Source organism: Hyperolius riggenbachi, chromosome 8 (genome assembly GCF_040937935.1).
Source record: "Hyperolius riggenbachi isolate aHypRig1 chromosome 8, aHypRig1.pri, whole genome shotgun sequence".
NCBI lineage: Eukaryota > Metazoa > Chordata > Amphibia > Anura > Hyperoliidae > Hyperolius > Hyperolius riggenbachi.
This window is the reverse complement of record NC_090653.1, coordinates 629,468-651,299: the sequence shown is the minus strand read 5'-3', so window position 1 is coordinate 651,299 and position 21,832 is coordinate 629,468. Positions and strand designations below refer to the sequence as shown.

General features: G+C 56.3%; 1 protein-coding gene across 3 annotated transcripts in view; it reads left to right on the top strand.

The window, feature by feature from the left end:
- SYTL4 (synaptotagmin like 4) overlaps positions 1-21,832 on the top strand; it is a 358,613-nt gene that overhangs the window by 68,813 nt on the left and 267,968 nt on the right. For 2 of the 3 annotated variants that reach the window (XM_068249962.1, XM_068249963.1), the window contains exons 2-3: positions 15,020-15,190; positions 20,399-20,614. In XM_068249962.1, coding sequence (XP_068106063.1) covers positions 15,072-15,190; positions 20,399-20,614 — 335 coding nt within the window. In that variant the 5' untranslated portion in view covers positions 15,020-15,071. The remainder of the gene's footprint in view (positions 1-15,019; positions 15,191-20,398; positions 20,615-21,832) is intronic. The other variant, XM_068249964.1, reaches the window with a different exon arrangement.

The window sequence follows — 21,832 nt, the reverse complement described above, 5'->3', positions numbered from 1 at the left end:
GGCAGGGTGGGTAGTTGTGGCTGGGTGGGCAGCTGGGGCAGGGTGGGCAGCTGGGGCAGGGTGGGCAGCTGGGGCAGGGTGGGTAGTTGTGGTTGGGTGGGCAGCTGGGGCAGGGTGGGCAGCGTGGGTAGTTGTGGCTGGGTGGGCAGCTGGGGCAGGGTGGGTAGTTGTGGCTGGGTGGGCAGCTGGGGCAGGGTGGGTAGTTGTGGCTGGGTGGGCAGCTGGGGCAGGGTGGGTAGTTGTGGCTGTTACAGACCTCAGATCTCGCGGCGACCGGTCCCCGCAGCCTGTCCACGCTCTTCTCATGGTGACTGACAGACCTCAGATGGCAGCGACAGCAGAGTCACAGGCCGTGCACGCTACCTGCGCTCAATGTACTCCAAATACGGAAGTGACGTCAGAAGTCAATGACGTCACTTCTGCATTTGGAATATATTAAACGTGGATAGCGTGCACAGCCAGCAACTCTTTGTCGCTGCGGTCTGAGGTCTGTCGGGGACAGGCGGCGGGGGCAGAGGCGGCATCGGGAGGGGAGGCATGGCATGCTCTGAAACCCACAGCGGCAGTTTGCTGGTCTTCGCCCCCAGCGGCACCAAGGGGCGAAGCAAGACGCTCAGCGAGACGGACCCCATCTGGAGCCTGCAGCAGCAGCCAGATAATGTATGCGGCCAGGAGCGCCCCCTGGAAGCCGGCGCCCTGAGCGACCGCTCCGGTCGCTCAGGTCAAAGGCCGGCCCTGGGGGTAACTCTGCAGGTCAGGGCTCTGCAGTCTTCCTATAGGAGGGGTAACTCTGCAGGTCAGGACTCTGTGGACTTCCTATAGGAGGGTAACTCTGCAGGTCTGGGCTCTGCGGTCTTCCTATAGGAGGGGTAACTCTGCAGATCAGGACTCTGCGGTCTTCCTATAGGAGGGGTAAATCTGCAGGTCAGGACTCTGCGGTCTTCCTATAGGAGGGGTATCTCCACAGGTCAGGGCTCTGCGGTCTTCCTATAAGAGGGGTAACTCTGCAGGTCTGGGCTCTGCGGTCTTCCTATAGGAGGCGTAACTCTGCAGATCAGGACTCTGCGGTCTTCCTATAGGATGGGTAAATCTGCAGGTCAGGACTCTGTGGTCTTCCTATAGGAGGGGTAACTCTGCAGGTCAGGGCTCTGCAGTCTTCCTATAGGAGGGGTAACTCTGCAGATCAGGACTCTGCGGTCTTCCTATAGGAGGGGTAAATCTGCAGGTCAGGACTCTGCGGTCTTCCTATAGGAGGGGTATCTCTGCAGGTCAGGACTCTGTGGACTTCCTATAGGAGGGTAACTCTGCAGGTCAGGACTCTGCAGTCTCCCTATAGGAGGGGTATCTCTGCAGGTCAGGGCTCTGGGGTCTTCCTATAGGGGGGGTAACTCTGCAGGTCAGGACTCTGTGGTCTTCCTATAGGAGGGGTAACTCTGCAGGTCAGGGCTCTGCAGTCTTCCTATAGGAGGGGTAACTCTGCAGATCAGGACTCTGCGGTCTTCCTATAGGAGGGGTAAATCTGCAGGTCAGGACTCTGCGGTCTTCCTATAGGAGGGGTATCTCTGCAGGTCAGGACTCTGTGGACTTCCTATAGGAGGGTAACTCTGCAGGTCAGGGCTCTGTAGTCTTCCTATAGGGGGGGGTAACTCTGCAGGTCAGGGCTCTGTGGTCTTCCTATAGGAGGGGTAACTCTGCAGGTCAGGGCTCTGCGGTCTTCCTATAGGAGGGGTGACTCTGCAGGTCAGGGCTCTGCAGTCTTCCTATAGGAGGGGTAACTCTGCAGATCAGGACTCTGCGGTCTTCCTATAGGAGGGGTAAATCTGCAGGTCTGGGCTCTGCAGTCTTCCTATAGGAGGAGTAACTCTGCAGGTCAGGGCTCTGCAGTCTTCCTATAGGAGGGGTAACTCTGCAGGTCAGGACTCTGCAGTCTTCCTATAGGAGGGGTAACTCTGCAGGTCAGGACTCTGCGGTCTTCCTATAGGAGGGGTATCTCTGCAGGTCAGGACTCTGTGGACTTCCTATAGGAGGGTAACTCTGCAGGTCAGGGCTCTGTAGTCTTCCTATAGGGGGGGGTAACTCTGCAGGTCAGGGCTCTGTGGTCTTCCTATAGGAGGGGTAACTCTGCAGGTCAGGGCTCTGCGGTCTTCCTATAGGAGGGGTGACTCTGCAGGTCAGGGCTCTGCGGTCTTCCTATAGGAGGGGTGACTCTGCAGGTCAGGACTCTGCGGTCTTCCTATAGGAGGGATAACTCTGCAGGTCAGGGCTCTGCGGTCTTCCTATAGGAGGGGTAACTCTGCAGGTCAGGACTCTGCAGTCTTCCTATAGGAGGGTAACTCTGCAGGTCAGGACTCTGCGGTCTTCCTATAGGGGGGGTAACTCTGCAGGTCAGGACTCTGCGGTCTTCCTATAGGAGGGGTAACTCTGCAGGTCAGGGCTCTGCAGTCTTCCTATAGGAGGGGTGACTCTGCAGGTCAGTACTCTGCGGTCTTCCTATAGGAGGGGTAACTCTGCAGGTCAGGACTCTGTGGTCTTCCTATAGGAGGGGTAACTCTGCAGGTCAGGGCTCTGCGGTCTTCCTATAGGAGGGGTAACTCTGCTGGGCAGGACTTTGACAGATCTGCAGCTGATGATGCCTTGATTTTATATTTATGTTTTACAGGCTTTGCTGTGTTTAGTTACACACTTATTATCCTGTTTTGCCTTTGAAGTGCTTAGCTGATTGTATTGACCCCCATCTAAACAAGCCAGGGAGGTGAAACATTAGGCTAGCGCTGTACATTCGCCACCGCAGGCTCCACCCACTGCATTAATCTGCTGCCCAATGAACTGCTGGAAAGTGCACATTTTTGCTTCCGTTAGGCCCCATTTTGCCCCAGCTGTACAGCTGTACTGTGACTCCTGGCTGGCTGAGTGAGAGGCAGGACAGAAATCAGACAGGTGCTCTTTGTTTATGGCCAGGAGGAAAATCTCAGAGATGCTTATCAGGGTGAAGCTGCCACATTCTCAGGACCTGAAGTCATAAACCCTACAGGAAGCTTTCCCTTCAGTAAACAGGGCTGTGCACAAGCCACAGACAGGGTTGTGCAGGGTCAGATTCCTTTCTAACATTACACGCGTGTTGTGTGCGTACATTTCTGGCATTACACGCGTGTTGTGTGCGTACATTTCTGGCATTACCTGCGTGTTGTGTGCGCGTACATTTCTGGCATTACACGCGTGTTGTGTGTGTACATTTCTGGCATTACACGCGTGTTGTGTGCGTACATTTCTGGCATTACACGCGTGTGGTGTGCGCACATTTCTGGCATTACACGCGTGTTGTGTGCGTACATTTCTGGCATTACATGCGTGTTGTGTGCGTACATTTCTGGCATTACACGCGTGTTGTGTGCGTACATTTCTGGCATTACACGCGTGTTGTGTGCGTACATTTCTGACATTACATGCATGGTGTGTGCGTACATTTCTGGCATTACACGCGTGTTGTGTGCGCACATTTCTGGCGTTACACGCGTGTTGTGTGCGTACATTTCTGGCATTACACGCGTGTTGTGTGCGTACATTTCTGGCATTACACGCGTGTTGTGTGCGCGTACATTTCTGGCATTACACGCGTGTTGTGTGTGTACATTTCTGGCATTACACGCGTGTTGTGTGCGTACATTTCTGGCATTACACGCGTGTGGTGTGCGCACATTTCTGGCATTACACGCGTGTTGTGTGCGTACATTTCTGGCATTACATGCGTGTTGTGTGCGTACATTTCTGGCATTACACGCGTGTTGTGTGCGTACATTTCTGGCATTACACGCGTGTTGTGTGCGTACATTTCTGACATTACATGCATGGTGTGTGCGTACATTTCTGGCATTACACGCGTGTTGTGTGCGCACATTTCTGGCGTTACACGCGTGTTGTGTGCGTACATTTCTGGCATTACACGCGTGTTGTGTGCGTACATTTCTGGCATTACACGCGTGTTGTGTGCGTACATTTCTGGCATTACACGCGTGTTGTGTGCGTACATTTCTGGCATTACCTGCGTGTTGTGTGCGCGTACATTTCTGGCATTACACGCGTGTTGTGTGTGTACATTTCTGGCATTACACGCGTGTTGTGTGCGTACATTTCTGGCATTACACGCGTGTGGTGTGCGCACATTTCTGGCATTACACGCGTGTTGTGTGCGTACATTTCTGGCATTACATGCGTGTTGTGTGCGTACATTTCTGGCATTACACGCGTGTTGTGTGCGTACATTTCTGGCATTACACGCGTGTTGTGTGCGTACATTTCTGACATTACATGCATGGTGTGTGCGTACATTTCTGGCATTACACGCGTGTTGTGTGCGTACATTTCTGGCATTACACGCGTGTTGTGTGTGTACATTTCTGGCATTACACGCGTGTTGTGTGCGTACATTTCTGGCATTACACGCGTGTTGTGTGCGTACATTTCTGGCATTACACGCGTGTTGTGTGCGTACATTTCTGGCATTACATGCGTGTTGTGTGCGTACATTTCTGGCATTACACGCGTGTTGTGTACGTACATTTCTGGCATTACACGCGCGTGTTGTGTGTGTACATTTCTGGCATTACACGCGTGTTGTGTGCGTACATTTCTGGCATTACACGCGTGTGGTGTGCGTACATTTCTGGCATTACACGCGTATTGTGTGTGTACATTTCTGGCATTACACGCGTGTTGTGTGTGTACATTTCTGGCATTACACGCGTGTTGTGTGCGTACATTTCTGGCATTACATGCGTGTTGTGTGCGTACATTTCTGGCATTACACGCGTGTTGTGTGCGTACATTTCTGGCATTACACGCGTGTTGTGTGCGTACATTTCTGGCATTACACGCGTGTTGTGTACGTACATTTCTGGCATTACACGCGCGTGTTGTGTGCGTACATTTCTGGCATTACACGCGTGTTGTGTGCGTACATTTCTGGCATTACACGCGTGTTGTGTACGTACATTTCTGGCATTACACGCGCGTATTGTGTGTGTACATTTCTGGCATTACACGCGTGTTGTGTGTGTACATTTCTGGCATTACACGCGTGTTGTGTGCGTACATTTCTGGCATTACACGCGTGTTGTGTGTGTACATTTCTGGCATTACACGCGTGTTGTGTGCGTACATTTCTGGCATTACACGCGTGTTGTGTGTGTACATTTCTGGCATTACACGCGTGTTGTGTGCGTACATTTCTGGCATTACACGCGTGTTGTGTGCGTACATTTCTGGCATTACACGCGTATTGTGTGTGTACATTTCTGGCATTACACGCGTGTGGTGTGCGTACATTTCTGGCATTACACGCGTATTGTGTGTGTACATTTCTGGCATTACACGCGTGTGGTGTGCGTACATTTCTGGCATTACACGCGTGTTGTGTGTGTACATTTCTGGCATTACCTGCGTGTTGTGTGCGTACATTTCTGGCATTACATGCGTGTTGTGTGCGTACATTTCTGGCATTACACGCGTGTTGTGTACGTACATTTCTGGCATTACACGCGCGTGTTGTGTGTGTACATTTCTGGCATTACACGCGTGTTGTGTGCGTACATTTCTGGCATTACACGCGTGTGGTGTGCGCACATTTCTGGCATTACACGCGTGTTGTGTGCGTACATTTCTGGCATTACATGCGTGTTGTGTGCGTACATTTCTGGCATTACACGCGTGTTGTGTGCGTACATTTCTGACATTACACGCGTGTTGTGTGCGTACATTTCTGGCATTATACGCGTGTTGTGTGCGTACATTTCTGGCATTACACGCGTGTTGTGTGCGTACATTTCTGGCATTACACGCGTGTTGTGTGCGTACATTTCTGGCATTACCTGCGTGTTGTGTGCGTACATTTCTGGCATTACACGCGTGTTGTGTGTGTACATTTCTGGCATTACACGCGTGTTGTGTGCGTACATTTCTGGCATTTCACACGTGTTGTGTGTGTATATTTCTGACATTACACGCGTGTTGTGTGCGTACATTTCTGGCATTACACGCGTGTTGTGTGCGTACATTTCTGGCATTACACGCGTGTTGTGTGCGTACATTTCTGGCATTACACGCGTGTTGTGTGCGTACATTTCTGGCATTACACGCGTGTTGTGTGCGTACATTTCTGGCATTACACGCGTGTTGTGTGCGTACATTTCTGGCATTACATGCGTGTTGTGTGCGTACATTTCTGGCATTACACGCGTGTTGTGTGCGTACATTTCTGACATTACACGCGTGTTGTGTGCGTACATTTCTGGCATTATACGCGTGTTGTGTGCGTACATTTCTGGCATTACACGCGTGTTGTGTGCGTACATTTCTGGCATTACACGCGTGTTGTGTGCGTACATTTCTGGCATTACCTGCGTGTTGTGTGCGTACATTTCTGGCATTACACGCGTGTTGTGTGTGTACATTTCTGGCATTACACGCGTGTTGTGTGCGTACATTTCTGGCATTTCACACGTGTTGTGTGTGTATATTTCTGACATTACACGCGTGTTGTGTGCGTACATTTCTGGCATTACACGCGTGTTGTGTGCGTACATTTCTGGCATTACACGCGTGTTGTGTGCGTACATTTCTGGCATTACACGCGTGTTGTGTGCGTACATTTCTGGCATTACACGCGTGTTGTGTGCGTACATTTCTGGCATTACACGCGTGTTGTGTGCGTACATTTCTGGCATTACATGCGTGTTGTGTGCGTACATTTCTGGCATTACACGCGTGTTGTGTGCGCACATTTCTGGCATTACACGCGTGTTGTGTGCGTACATTTCTGGCATTACACGCGTGTGGTGTGCGTACATTTCTGGCATTACACGCGTGTTGTGTGCGTACATTTCTGGCATTACACGCGTGTTGTGTGCGTACATTTCTGGCATTACCTGCGTGTTGTGTGCGTACATTTCTGGCATTACACGCGTGTTGTGTGCGTACATTTCTGGCATTACACGCGTGTGGTGTGCGCACATTTCTGGCATTACACGCGTGTTGTGTGCGCACATTTCTGGCATTACACGCGTGTTGTGTGCGTACATTTCTGGCATTACATGCGTGTTGTGTGCGTACATTTCTGGCATTACACGCGTGTTGTGTGCGTACATTTCTGACATTACACGCGTGTTGTGTGCGTACATTTCTGGCATTACACGCGTGTTGTGTGCGTACATTTCTGGCATTACACGCGTGTTGTGTGCGTACATTTCTGGCATTACACGCGTGTTGTGTGCGTACATTTCTGGCATTACCTGCGTGTTGTGTGCGTACATTTCTGGCATTACACGCGTGTTGTGTGTGTACATTTCTGGCATTACACGCGTGTTGTGTGCGTACATTTCTGGCATTACACGCGTGTTGTGTGCGTACATTTCTGGCATTACACGCGTATTGTGTGCGTACATTTCTGGCATTACACGCGTGTTGTGTGCGTACATTTCTGGCATTACACGCGTGTTGTGTGCGTACATTTCTGGCATTACACGCGTGTTGTGTGCGTACATTTCTGGCATTACACGCGTGTGGTGTGCGTACATTTCTGGCATTACACGCGTGTTGTGTGCGTACATTTCTGGCATTACACGCGTGTTGTGTGCGTACATTTCTGGCATTACACGCGTGTTGTGTGCGTACATTTCTGGCATTACACGCGTGTTGTGTGTGTACATTTCTGGCATTACACGCGTGTTGTGTGCGTACATTTCTGGCATTACACGCGTGTTGTGTGCGTACATTTCTGGCATTACACGCGTGTTGTGTGCGTACATTTCTGGCATTACACGCGTGTTGTGTGCGTACATTTCTGACATTACACGCGTGTTGTGTGCGTACATTTCTGGCATTACACGCGTGTTGTGTGCGTACATTTCTGGCATTACACGCGTGTTGTGTGCGTACATTTCTGACATTACACGCGTGTTGTGTGTGTACATTTCTGGCATTACCTGCGTGTTGTGTGCGTACATTTCTGGCATTACACGCGTGTTGTGTGTGTACATTTCTGGCATTACACGCGTGTTGTGTGCGTACATTTCTGGCATTACACGCGTGTGGTGTGCGCACATTTCTGGCATTACACGCGTGTTGTGTGCGTACATTTCTGGCATTACACGCGTGTTGTGTGCGTACATTTCTGGCATTACACGCGTGTTGTGTGCGTACATTTCTGACATTACACGCGTGTTGTGTGCGTACATTTCTGGCATTACACGCGTGTTGTGTGCGTACATTTCTGGCATTACACGCGTGTTGTGTGCGTACATTTCTGGCATTACACGCGTGTTGTGTGCGTACATTTCTGGCATTACACGCGTGTGGTGTGCGTACATTTCTGGCATTACACGCGTGTTGTGTGCGTACATTTCTGGCATTACACGCGTGTTGTGTGCGTACATTTCTGGCATTACACGCGTGTTGTGTGCGTACATTTCTGGCATTACACGCGTGTTGTGTGCGTACATTTCTGGCATTACACGCGTGTGGTGTGCGTACATTTCTGGCATTACACGCGTGTTGTGTGTGTACATTTCTGGCATTACACGCGTGTTGTGTGCGTACATTTCTGGCATTACCTGCGTGTTGTGTGTGTACATTTCTGGCATTACACGCGTGTTGTGTGTGTACATTTCTGGCATTACACGCGTGTTGTGTGCGTACATTTCTGGCATTACACGCGTGTTGTGTGCGTACATTTCTGGCATTACCTGCGTGTTGTGTGCGTACATTTCTGGCATTACACGCGTGTTGTGTGTGTACATTTCTGGCATTACACGCGTGTTGTGTGCGTACATTTCTGGCATTTCACACGTGTTGTGTGTGTACATTTCTGGCATTACACGCGTGTTGTGTGCGTACATTTCTGGCATTACATGCGTGTTGTGTGCGTACATTTCTGGCATTACCTGCGTGTTGTGTGCGTACATTTCTGGCATTACACGCGCGTGGTGTGCGCACATTTCTGGCATTACACGCGTGTTGTGTGCGTACATTTCTGGCATTTCACGCATGTTGTGTGCGTACATTTCTGGCATTACACGCGTGTTGTGTGCGTACATTTCTGGCATTACACGCGTGTTGTGTGTTTACATTTCTGGCATTACACGCGTGTTGTGTGCGTACATTTCTGGCATTACACGCGTGTTGTGTGTTTACATTTCTGGCATTACACGCGTGTTGTGTGCGTACATTTCTGGCATTACACGCGTGTTGTGTGCGTACATTTCTGGCATTACACGCGTGTTGTGTGCGTACATTTCTGGCATTACACGCGTGTTGTGTGTTTACATTTCTGGCATTACACGCGTGTTGTGTGCGTACATTTCTGGCATTACACGCGTGTTGTGTGTTTACATTTCTGGCATTACACGCGTGTTGTGTGCGTACATTTCTGGCATTACACGCGTGTTGTGTGCGTACATTTCTGGCATTACACGCGTGTTGTGTGCGTACATTTCTGGCATTTCACGCGTGTTGTGTGCGTACATTTCTGGCATTACACGCGTGTTGTGTGCGTACATTTCTGACATTACACGCGTGTTGTGTGCGTACATTTCTGGCATTACACGCGTGTTGTGTGCGTACATTTCTGGCATTATACGCGTGTTGTGTGCGTACATTTCTGGCATTACACGCGTGTTGTGTGCGTACATTTCTGACATTACACGCGTGTTGTGTGCGTACATTTCTGGCATTATACGCGTGTTGTGTGCGTACATTTCTGGCATTACACGCGTGTTGTGTGCGTACATTTCTGGCATTACCTGCGTGTTGTGTGCGTACATTTCTGGCATTACCTGCGTGTTGTGTGCGTACATTTCTGGCATTACACGCGTGTTGTGTGCGTACATTTCTGGCATTATACGCGTGTTGTGTGCGTACATTTCTGGCATTATACGCGTGTTGTGTGCGTACATTTCTGGCATTACACGCGTGTTGTGTGCGTACATTTCTGACATTACACGCGTGTTGTGTGCGTACATTTCTGGCATTATACGCGTGTTGTGTGCGTACATTTCTGGCATTTCGCGCGTGTTGTGTACGCCTGTTATATCACAGCTCCTCCCACCTCTGAGGTCACATCTGTCAGTGATGATTTCAGATTTCCTGAGTTGCTATGAGGTCTCCACCCTTGTCAAGTACATGTCAGGTGGAGTCGCATTACTGGTGTGTGTATTCCTGGAATAATTCTGTCACTCGTGTTTGTCTCTGGCAGGGAGGGAGGAGCAGAGCCAGGCAAATGTGTGACCTGAGGCAGCGGTGGGAACAAAGGCAGCAGCCTAGGGCAGACATACTTAGGGCTTTGTGTGCAGATAGTAGTGGCCATGCAGTGTGAGGGGTTCTTGTGTAATGCCGGGGGCAGATGGATAGCATCACTAGCCCTCACACCACAACCGTGCCTGGAGCCCATGTACATTAGCTCTCACACCACAGCTGTGCCTGGAGCCCATGTACACTAGCCCTCACACCACAGCTGTGCCTGGTGCCCATGTACACTAGCCCTCACACCACAGCCATGCCTGGAGTCCATGTACACTAGCCCTCACACCCCAGCCATGCCTGGAGCCCATGTACACTAGCCCTCACACCCCAGCCATGCCTGGAGCCCATGTACACTAGTCCTCACACCACAGCCTGGAGTCCATGTACACTAGCCCTCACACCCCAGCCATGCCTGGAGCCCATGTACACTAGCCCTCACACCCCAGCCATGCCTGGAGCCCATGTACACTAGCCCTCACACCACAGCCGTGCCTGGAGCCCATGTACACTAGCCCTCACACCACAGCCATGCCTGGAGCCCATGTACACTAGTCCTCACACCACAGCCGTGCCTGGTGCCCATGTACACCAGCCCTCACACCACAGCCGTGCCTGGAGCCCATGTACACTAGCCCTCACACCACAGCCATGCCTGGAGCCCATGTACACTAGCCCTCACACCACAGCCATGCCTGGAGCCCATGTACACTAGCCCTTACACCACAGCCATGCCTGGAGCCCATGTACACTAGCCCTCACACCACAGCCATGCCTGGAGCCCATGTACATTAGCCCTCACACCACAGCCATGCCTGGAGCCCATGTACACTAGCCCTCACACCACAGCCATGCCTGGAACCCATGTACACTAGCCCTCACACCCCAGCCATGCCTGGAGCCCATGTACACTAGCCCTCACACCCCAGCCATGCCTGGAGCCCATGTACACTAGTCCTCACACCACAGCCTGGAGCCCATGTACACTAGCCCTCACACCACAGCCATGCCTGGTGCCCATGTACACTAGCCCTCACACCACAGCCGTGCCTGGTGCCCATGTACACTAGCCCTCACACCACAGCCGTGCCTGGTGCCCATGTACACTAGCCCTCACACCACAGCCATGCCTGGTGCCGATGTACACTAGCCCTCACACCACAGCCATGCCTGGAGCCCATGTACACTAGCCCTCACATCACAGCCATGCCTGGAGCCCATGTACACTAGCCCTCACATCACAGCCATGCCTGGAGCCCATGTACACTAGCCCTCGCACCACAGCCATGCCTGGAGCCCATGTACACTAGCCCTCACACCACAGCCGTGCCTGGTGCCCATGTACACTAGCCCTCACACCACAGCCATGCCTGGTGCCCATGTACACTAGCCCTCACACCACAGCCATGCCTGGAGCCCATGTACACTAGCCCTCACATCACAGCCATGCCTGGAGCCCATGTACACTAGCCCTCACACCACAGCCATGCCTGGAGCCCATGTACACTAGCCCTCACACCACAGCCATGCCTGGAGCCCATGTACACTAGCCCTCACACCACAGCCATGCCTAGAGCCCATGTACACTAGCCCTCACACCACAGCCTGGAGCCCATGTACACTAGTCCTCACACCACAGCCTGGAGCCCATGTACACTAGTCCTCACACCACAGCCTGGAGCCCATGTACACTAGCCCTCACACCACAGCCATGCCTGGAGCCCATGTACACTAGCCCTCACACCACAGCCATGCCTGGAGCCCATGTACACTAGCCCTCACACCACAGCCGTGCCTGGAGCCCATGTACACTAGCCCTCACACCACAGCCATGCCTGGAGCCCATGTACACTAGCCCTCACACCACAGCCATGCCTGGAGCCCATGTACACTAGCCCTCACACCCCAGCCATGCCTGGAGCCCATGTACACTAGCCCTCACACCCCAGCCATGCCTGGAGCCCATGTACACTAGTCCTCACACCACAGCCTGGAGCCCATGTACACTAGCCCTCACACCACAGCCATGCCTGGTGCCCATGTACACTAGCCCTCACACCACAGCCGTGCCTGGTGCCCATGTACACTAGCCCTCACACCACAGCCGTGCCTGGTGCCCATGTACACTAGCCCTCACACCACAGCCATGCCTGGTGCCGATGTACACTAGCCCTCACACCACAGCCATGCCTGGAGCCCATGTACACTAGCCCTCACATCACAGCCATGCCTGGAGCCCATGTACACTAGCCCTCACATCACAGCCATGCCTGGAGCCCATGTACACTAGCCCTCGCACCACAGCCATGCCTGGAGCCCATGTACACTAGCCCTCACACCACAGCCGTGCCTGGTGCCCATGTACACTAGCCCTCACACCACAGCCATGCCTGGTGCCCATGTACACTAGCCCTCACACCACAGCCATGCCTGGAGCCCATGTACACTAGCCCTCACATCACAGCCATGCCTGGAGCCCATGTACACTAGCCCTCACACCACAGCCATGCCTGGAGCCCATGTACACTAGCCCTCACACCACAGCCATGCCTGGAGCCCATGTACACTAGCCCTCACACCACAGCCATGCCTAGAGCCCATGTACACTAGCCCTCACACCACAGCCTGGAGCCCATGTACACTAGTCCTCACACCACAGCCTGGAGCCCATGTACACTAGTCCTCACACCACAGCCTGGAGCCCATGTACACTAGCCCTCACACCACAGCCATGCCTGGAGCCCATGTACACTAGCCCTCACACCACAGCCATGCCTGGAGCCCATGTACACTAGCCCTCACACCACAGCCGTGCCTGGAGCCCATGTACACTAGCCCTCACACCACAGCCATGCCTGGAGCCCATGTACACTAGCCCTCACACCACAGCCATGCCTGGAGCCCATGTACACTAGCCCTCACACCACAGCCGTGCCTGGTGCCCATGTACACTAGCCCTCACACCACAGCCGTGCCTGAAGCCCCTGTACACTAGCCCTCACACCACAGCCGTGCCTGGTGCCCATGTACACTAGCCCTCACACCACAGCTGTGCCTGGAGCCCATGTACACTAGCCCTCACACCACAGCCGTGCCTGGTGCCCATGTACACTAGCCCTCACACCACAGCCGTGCCTGAAGCCCATGTACACTAGCCCTCACACCACAGCCATGCCTGGTGCCCATGTACACTAGCCCTCACACCACAGCCGTGCCTGGTGCCCATGTACACTAGCCCTCACACCACAGCCTGGAGCCCATGTACACTAGCCCTCACACCACAGCCGTGCCTGGAGCCCATGTACACTAGCCCTCACACCACAGCCATTCCTGGAGCCCATGTACACTAGCCCTCACACCACAGCCATGCCTGGAGCCCATTTACACTAGCCCTCACACCACAGCCGTGCCTGGAGCCCATTTACACTAGCCCTCACACCACAGCCGTGCCTGGAGCCCATGTACACTAGCCCTCACACCACAGCCGTGCCTGGTGCCCATGTACACTAGCCCTCACACCACAGCCGTGCCTGGAGCCCATGTACACTAGCCCTCACACTACAGCCATGCCTGGTGCCTATGTACACTAGCCCTCACACCACAGCCGTGCCTGGTGCCCATGTACACTAGCCCTCACACCACAGCCGTGCCTGGTGCCCATGTACACTAGCCCTCACACCACAGCCATGCCTGGAGCCCATGTACACTAGCCCTCACACCACAGCCATACCTGGAGCCCATGTACACTAGCCCTCACACCACAGCCATGCCTGGAGCCCATGTACACTAGTCCTCACACCACAGCCTGGAGCCCATGTACACTAGCCCTCACACCACAGCCATGCCTGGTGCCCATGTACACTAGCCCTCACACCACAGCCGTGCCTGGTGCCCATGTACACTAGCCCTCACACCACAGCCGTGCCTGGTGCCCATGTACACTAGCCCTCACACCACAGCCATGCCTGGAGCCCATGTACACTAGCCCTCACACCACAGCCATACCTGGAGCCCATGTACACTAGCCCTCACACCACAGCCATGCCTGGATCCCATGTACACTAGCCCTCACACCACAGCCGTGCCTGGTGCCCATGTACACTAGCCCTCACACCACAGCTGTGCCTGGAGCCCATGTACACTAGCCCTCGCACCACAGCCATGCCTGGTGCCCATGTACAAGAGCCCTCGCACCACAGCCATGCCTGGATCCCATGTACACTAGCCCTTACACCACAGCCATGCCTGGAGCCCATGTACACTAGCCCTCAAACCACAGCCATGCCTGGTGCCCATGTACACTAGCCCTCACACTACAGCCATGCCTGGAGCCCATGTACACTAGCCCTCAAACCACAGCCATGCCTGGTGCCCATGTACACTAGCCCTCACACCACAGCCGTGCCTGGAGCCCATGTACACTAGCCCTTACACGCTCACACATGCGCAGTATGGATCCACCAGGAGCCTCAGTGCTGCTGAAGACAGGCGACTCTGTACCGTGCACGTGCCAGCGCCCTCTCTCTCGCGCTCACGCATGCGCAGTATGGAGCCGCCTGTTTCCAGGAGTTCTCAGGCTCCCCAAGACTCCCATGGCAGGGGATTGAAACGTGGGAGCCAGCGCTGCACGGAGGAGGCTCTATAGGACTCAGAACCTTCCCGCTCCTTAGGTATCCACTTGATTTATTTTAAATTCCCATTGGCTGTAATGTGTTCTTTGTGTCTCTTTCAGACGTCACATGAAGAAGGGAAGGGACGCCCTTGCAGAGACCCCATGAGACAGCATGACGCAAAACCCTGAGATGATGAACCTATCTTACCTGTCAGAGATGGAGAGGGACTTCATCCTGCAAGTCCTCCAGCGGGATGAGGAGCTGCGCAAAGCTGAAGATAGAAGGATCAGGTGGGCCTGTCACATGATTCTGTGAAAGTCCCGCCCCAAACTGACATGTTACAACTTGGCCCCACCCCACACTGACGTGTTACCCCTCAGCCCCACCCCACACTGACGTGTTACCCCTCAGCCCCGCCCCAGACTGACGTGTTACCCCTCAGCCCCGCCCCAGACTGACGTGTTGCCCCTCAGCCCCGCCCCAGACTGACGTGTTGCCCCTCAGCCCCGCCCCAGACTGACGTGTTGCCCCTCAGCCCCGCCCCAGACTGACGTGTTGCCCCTCAGCCCCGCCCCAGACTGACGTGTTGCCCCTCAGCCCCGCCCCAGACTGACGTGTTGCCCCTCAGCCCCGCCCCAGACTGACGTGTTGCCCCTCAGCCCCGCCCCAGACTGACGTGTTGCCCCTCAGCCCCGCCCCAGACTGACGTGTTGCCCCTCAGCCCCGCCCCAGACTGACGTGTTGCCCCTCAGCCCCGCCCCAGACTGACGTGTTGCCCCTCAGCCCCGCCCCAGACTGACGTGTTGCCCCTCAGCCCCGCCCCAGACTGACGTGTTGCCCCTCAGCCCCGCCCCAGACTGACGTGTTGCCCCTCAGCCCCGCCCCAGACTGACGTGTTGCCCCTCAGCCCCGCCCCAGACTGACGTGTTGCCCCTCAGCCCCGCCCCAGACTGACGTGTTGCCCCTCAGCCCCGCCCCAGACTGACGTGTTGCCCCTCAGCCCCGCCCCAGACTGACGTGTTGCCCCTCAGCCCCGCCCCAGACTGACGTGTTGCCCCTCAGCCCCGCCCCAGACTGACGTGTTGCCCCTCAGCCCCGCCCCAGACTGACGTGTTGCCCCTCAGCCCCGCCCCAGACTGACGTGTTGCCCCTCAGCCCCGCCCCAGACTGACGTGTTGCCCCTCAGCCCCGCCCCAGACTGACGTGTTGCCCCTCAGCCCCGCCCCAGACTGACGTGTTGCCCCTCAGCCCCGCCCCAGACTGACGTGTTGCCCCTCAGCCCCGCCCCAGACTGACGTGTTGCCCCTCAGCCCCGCCCCAGACTGACGTGTTGCCCCTCAGCCCCGCCCCAGACTGACGTGTTGCCCCTCAGCCCCGCCCCAGACTGACGTGTTGCCCCTCAGCCCCGCCCCAGACTGACGTGTTGCCCCTCAGCCCCGCCCCAGACTGACGTGTTGCCCCTCAGCCCCGCCCCAGACTGACGTGTTGCCCCTCAGCCCCGCCCCAGACTGACGTGTTGCCCCTCAGCCCCGCCCCAGACTGACGTGTTGCCCCTCAGCCCCGCCCCAGACTGACGTGTTGCCCCTCAGCCCCGCCCCAGACTGACGTGTTGCCCCTCAGCCCCGCCCCAGACTGACGTGTTGCCCCTCAGCCCCGCCCCAGACTGACGTGTTGCCCCTCAGCCCCGCCCCAGACTGACGTGTTGCCCCTCAGCCCCGCCCCAGACTGACGTGTTGCCCCTCAGCCCCGCCCCAGACTGACGTGTTGCCCCTCAGCCCCGCCCCAGACTGACGTGTTGCCCCTCAGCCCCGCCCCAGACTGACGTGTTGCCCCTCAGCCCCGCCCCAGACTGACGTGTTGCCCCTCAGCCCCGCCCCAGACTGACGTGTTGCCCCTCAGCCCCGCCCCAGACTGACGTGTTGCCCCTCAGCCCCGCCCCAGACTGACGTGTTGCCCCTCAGCCCCGCCCCAGACTGACGTGTTGCCCCTCAGCCCCGCCCCAGACTGACGTGTTGCCCCTCAGCCCCGCCCCAGACTGACGTGTTGCCCCTCAGCCCCGCCCCAGACTGACGTGTTGCCCCTCAGCCCCGCCCCAGACTGACGTGTTGCCCCTCAGCCCCGCCCCAGACTGACGTGTAGCCCCTCAGCCCCGCCCCAGACTGACGTGTAGCCCCTCAGCCCCGCCCCAGACTGACGTGTAGCCCCTCAGCCCCGCCCCAGACTGACGTGTAGCCCCTCAGGCCCGCCCCAGACTGACGTGTAGCCCCTCAGGCCCGCCCCAGACTGACGTGTAGCCCCTCAGGCCCGCCCCAGACTGACGTGTAGCCCCTCAGGCCCGCCCCAGACTGACGTGTAGCCCCTCAGGCCCGCCCCAGACTGACGTGTAGCCCCTCAGGCCCGCCCCAGACTGACGTGTAGCCCCTCAGGCCCGCCCCAGACTGACGTGTAGCCCCTCAGGCCCGCCCCAGACTGACGTGTAGCCCCTCAGGCCCGCCCCAGACTGACGTGTAGCCCCTCAGGCCCGCCCCAGACTGACGTGTAGCCCCTCAGGCCCGCCCCAGACTGACGTGTAGCCCCTCAGGCCCGCCCCAGACTGACGTGTAGCCCCTCAGGCCCGCCCCAGACTGACGTGTAGCCCCTCAGGCCCGCCCCAGACTGACGTGTAGCCCCTCAGGCCCGCCCCAGACTGACGTGTAGCCCCTCAGGCCCGCCCCAGACTGACGTGTAGCCCCTCAGGCCCGCCCCACACTGACGTGTAGCCCCTCAGGCCCGCCCCACACTGACGTGCAGCCCCTCAGGCCCGCCCCACACTGACGTGCAGCCCCTCAGGCCCGCCCCACACTGACGTGCAGCCCCTCAGCCCCGCCCCACACTGACGTGCAGCCCCTCAGCCCCGCCCCACACTGACGTGCAGCCCCTCCCCACACTGACGTGCTGCCCCGCCCCACACTGACGTGCTGCCCCGCCCCACAGTGACGTGCTGCCCCGCCCCACAGTGACGTGCTGCCCCGCCCCACACTGACGTGCTGCCCCGCCCCACACTGACGTGCTGCCCCGCCCCACACTGACGTGCTGCCCCGCCCCACACTGACGTGCTGCCCCGCCCCACACTGACGTGCTGCCCCGCCCCACACTGACGTGCTGCCCCGCCCCACACTGACGTGCTGCCCCGCCCCACACTGACGTGCTGCCCCGCCCCACACTGACGTGCTGCCCCGCCCCACACTGACGTGCTGCCCCGCCCCACACTGACGTGCTGCCCCGCCCCACACTGACGTGCTGCCCCGCCCCACACTGACGTGCTGCCCCGCCCCAGACTGACGTGCTGCCCCGCCCCAGACTGACGTGCTGCCCCGCCCCAGACTGACGTGCTGCCCCTCAGCCCCGCCCCAGACTGACGTGTTGCCCCTCAGCCCCGCCCCAGACTGACGTGTTGCCCCTCAGCCCCTACAAAATACAGAATTGAAGATACAGAATTGGTAATGACAGTGATAAATATTAGCATGATGAATGAATAAAATGATACAGAGTACAGAATACAAAATTCAGAAGTGGTAATGACAGTGATAAAATTAACATGATGAATAAAATGTATAATGATTTCCAAGACACAAAAGGGGGAGAGAGCCCTGCCCTTGCGAGCTTACAGTCCAAAGGGAATGGGGGGGAAACAGGAGGAGGGGTAGTATACAGCAAACACATAGGGGCTGTGGCCTGTATCCAATGAACTGTTTCACCTGAGTTTTCTTCTAGCTGAAATTTTCAAACTTGTTAATAAAATGTTTTTTAAACCTCCAAAAAGCAAAAAAGTACTCAAAATAGTTTTGATAGTACTTTTTCACCTAGTTTTTGGTACTTTTTCCATTGCAAAGTGCTAAAGTAATTCTAAATCAAAGATGAGAAATTATCTCCTGGGAGAAAAGTCAGGTGAAAAAATGAATTGCATCTGGCCCAGTGTGTTTTAGGATATAGCAGGAGTGCAATTTGGTCTTAGGAGAAAGGGAAGTGGCCTGGGGTAGTGCATATGCTTGTCGGAACAAGTGAGTTTTTAGAGACTGTTTGAAGGTAACAAAGGTTGGCGAGTGACTGATGTCTTGTGGGAGGGCATTCCAGAGGAGGGGTGAAGCGCGTGCAAAGTCTTGCAAACATGAATGTGAGGAGGTGACTGTAGACAGGGCCGGCCCTAGACTTTTTGCTGCCTGAGGCAAATTGTTAAAAAATTGTCACTGCCGCCCCTCCCCCCCCCCCCCTCGGGGGGGGGGGGGGCGCTCTGGAGGGGTAGCTGGCAGGACGGGGGTATTGGGCCAGCGGCAGGGAGGGGGGTCGGACCCCCCCTCCCTCGCCTGGGTCCCCCGTCCTCCGCTCCCCTCCAGCCTAAATAGAAGCAGCCGTATGTGTAAGAGGCACGGGCGGGGAGGACACTCACCTCTTCCCAGCGTGCGTTCCACTGACGTCACTTCCTGCAGCGTTGCAGGAAGTGATGTCAGTGGAGCGCACGCTGGAGCGAGGAGGAGGTGAGTGTCTCCCCGCCCGTGCCTCTTACACATACGGCTGCTTCTATTTAGGCTGGAGGGGAGCGGAGGACGGTGGACCCAGGCGAGGGAGGGGGGGGTCCGACCCCCCCCCCTCCCCGCCGCTGGCCCAATACCCCCGTCCTGCCAGCTACCCCTCCAGCTCGGCGGGCCGGCTCCCTGCACCCACGGACGGGCGGGTGCCGCCCCTGGAAATTTGCCGCCTGAGGCAAAAGTTTCACCCCGCCTCATGAGCGGGCCGGCCCTGACTGTAGAGAAAGACGAAAGCCGGTCATGTGCAGATCTGAGATTGCGGTTGGGTTGGTATCTGGAGACCAGTGAGGAGGAGATGTACGGGGGAGAGAGATTGTGGAGAGCTTTATCAGGTTGGGGTTAGGAGTTTGGCCTGGATCCTCTGGATCTATATATCAGAATTCTGACCTGTACTCGCTTTGGAATCGGAACGGCGATGCGATTTGTAATTTCGATTATGGTTGAATCCAAAGTGCATGAAGGCGTAATCGCAACCATTCGAAGTGGAAACTGGCCCTTACGAGCATCCAGCCCCGCCCCAGACTAATGTGATACCCCTCAGCCCCGCCCCAGACTGATGTGTTACCCCTCAGCCCCGCCCCAGACTGATGTTACCCCCTCAGCCCCGCCCCAGATGGATGTGTTACCCCTCAGCCCCGCCCCAGACGGATGTGTTACCCCTCAGCCCCGCCCCAAACTTGTGGTCCGGCGTTGCCCAGGTATGTATTTGGCTAGTTTTGTAAGAACAGCTGCAGTTCACATTTTCCAGTGAAATGTGTATTTGTCTCCACCCCCTTTTTGGTTATGGGAATAAAAAGTATCCTATACTTTATTCCCGGTAATGTACTATGTGTGTGCCAAATTACATTCCCATCCGCTCAGCCATTGTTGTGTGATCGAGTAACAAACATCCAAACTATCGCATTTATAATAATAATCTCTCTCTGGTAACAGGAAGCTGAAGAATGAACTGCTTGAAATTCGGAGAAAAGGAGCCAAAAGGGGCAGCCAGCGCTATGGCGACAGGACGTGCGCCCGCTGCCAGCAGAACGTGGGCCGCCTTCTACCCAAGAGCAACACATGCCGCAGCTGTAACCACCTGGTGTGCAAAGACTGCAGGGTGGAGACCCCTACTGGTGGCTGGAAGTGCAACGTCTGCATCAAGGAGGCGTGAGTCCCACAGGCTTATATAATGTACTGTGTGCCAGCGCCGGCTCCACCCTCTGACCGCACACTGCTGCTGCTCCTCCACCCTCTGACCACATACTGCTGCTCCTCCACGCTCTGACCGCACACTGCTGCTCCACGCTCTGACCGCACACTGTTGCTCCACGCTCTGACCGCACACTGCTGCTTCACGCTCTGACCGCACACTGCTGCTTCACGCTCTGACCGCACACTGCTGCTTCACGCTCTGACCGCACACTGCTGCTCCACGCTCTGACCGCACACTGCTGCTCCACGCTCTGACCGCACACTGCTGCTCCACGCTCTGACCGCACACTGCTGCTCCACGCTCTGACCGCACACTGCTGCTCCACGCTCTGACCACATACTGCTGCTCCTCCACGCTCTGACCGCACACTGCTGCTCCTCCACGCTCTGACCGCACACTGCTGCTGCTCCACGCTCTGACCGCACACTGCTGCTCCACGCTCTGACCGCACACTGCTGCTCCACGCTCTGACCGCACACTGCTGCTCCACGCTCTGACCGCACACTGCTGCTCCACGCTCTGACCGCACACTGCTGCTCCACGCTCTGACCGCACACTGCTGCTCCACGCTCTGACCGCACACTGCTGCTCCACGCTCTGACCGCACACTGCTGCTCCACGCTCTGACCGCACACTGCTGCTCCACGCTCTGACCGCACACTGCTGCTCCACGCTCTGACCGCACACTGCTGCTCCACGCTCTGACCGCACACTGCTGCTCCACGCTCTGACCGCACACTGCTGCTCCACGCTCTGACCGCACACTGCTGCTCCACGCTCTGACCGCACACTGCTGCTCCACGCTCTGACCGCACACTGCTGCTCCACGCTCTGACCGCACACTGCTGCTCAATGCTCTGACCGCACACTGCTGCTCCACGCTCTGACCGCACACTGCTGCTGCTCCTCCACCCTCTGACCGCATACTGCTGCTCCTCCACGCTCTGACCGCACACTGCTGCTCCATGCTCTGACCGCACACTGCTGCTCCACGCTCTGACCGCACACTGCTGCTCCACGCTCTGACCGCACACTGCTGCTCCACGCTCTGACCGCACACTGCTGCTCCACGCTCTGACCGCACACTGCTGCTCCACGCTCTGACCGCACACTGCTGCTCCACGCTCTGACCGCACACTGCTGCTCCACGCTCTGACCGCACACTGCTGCTC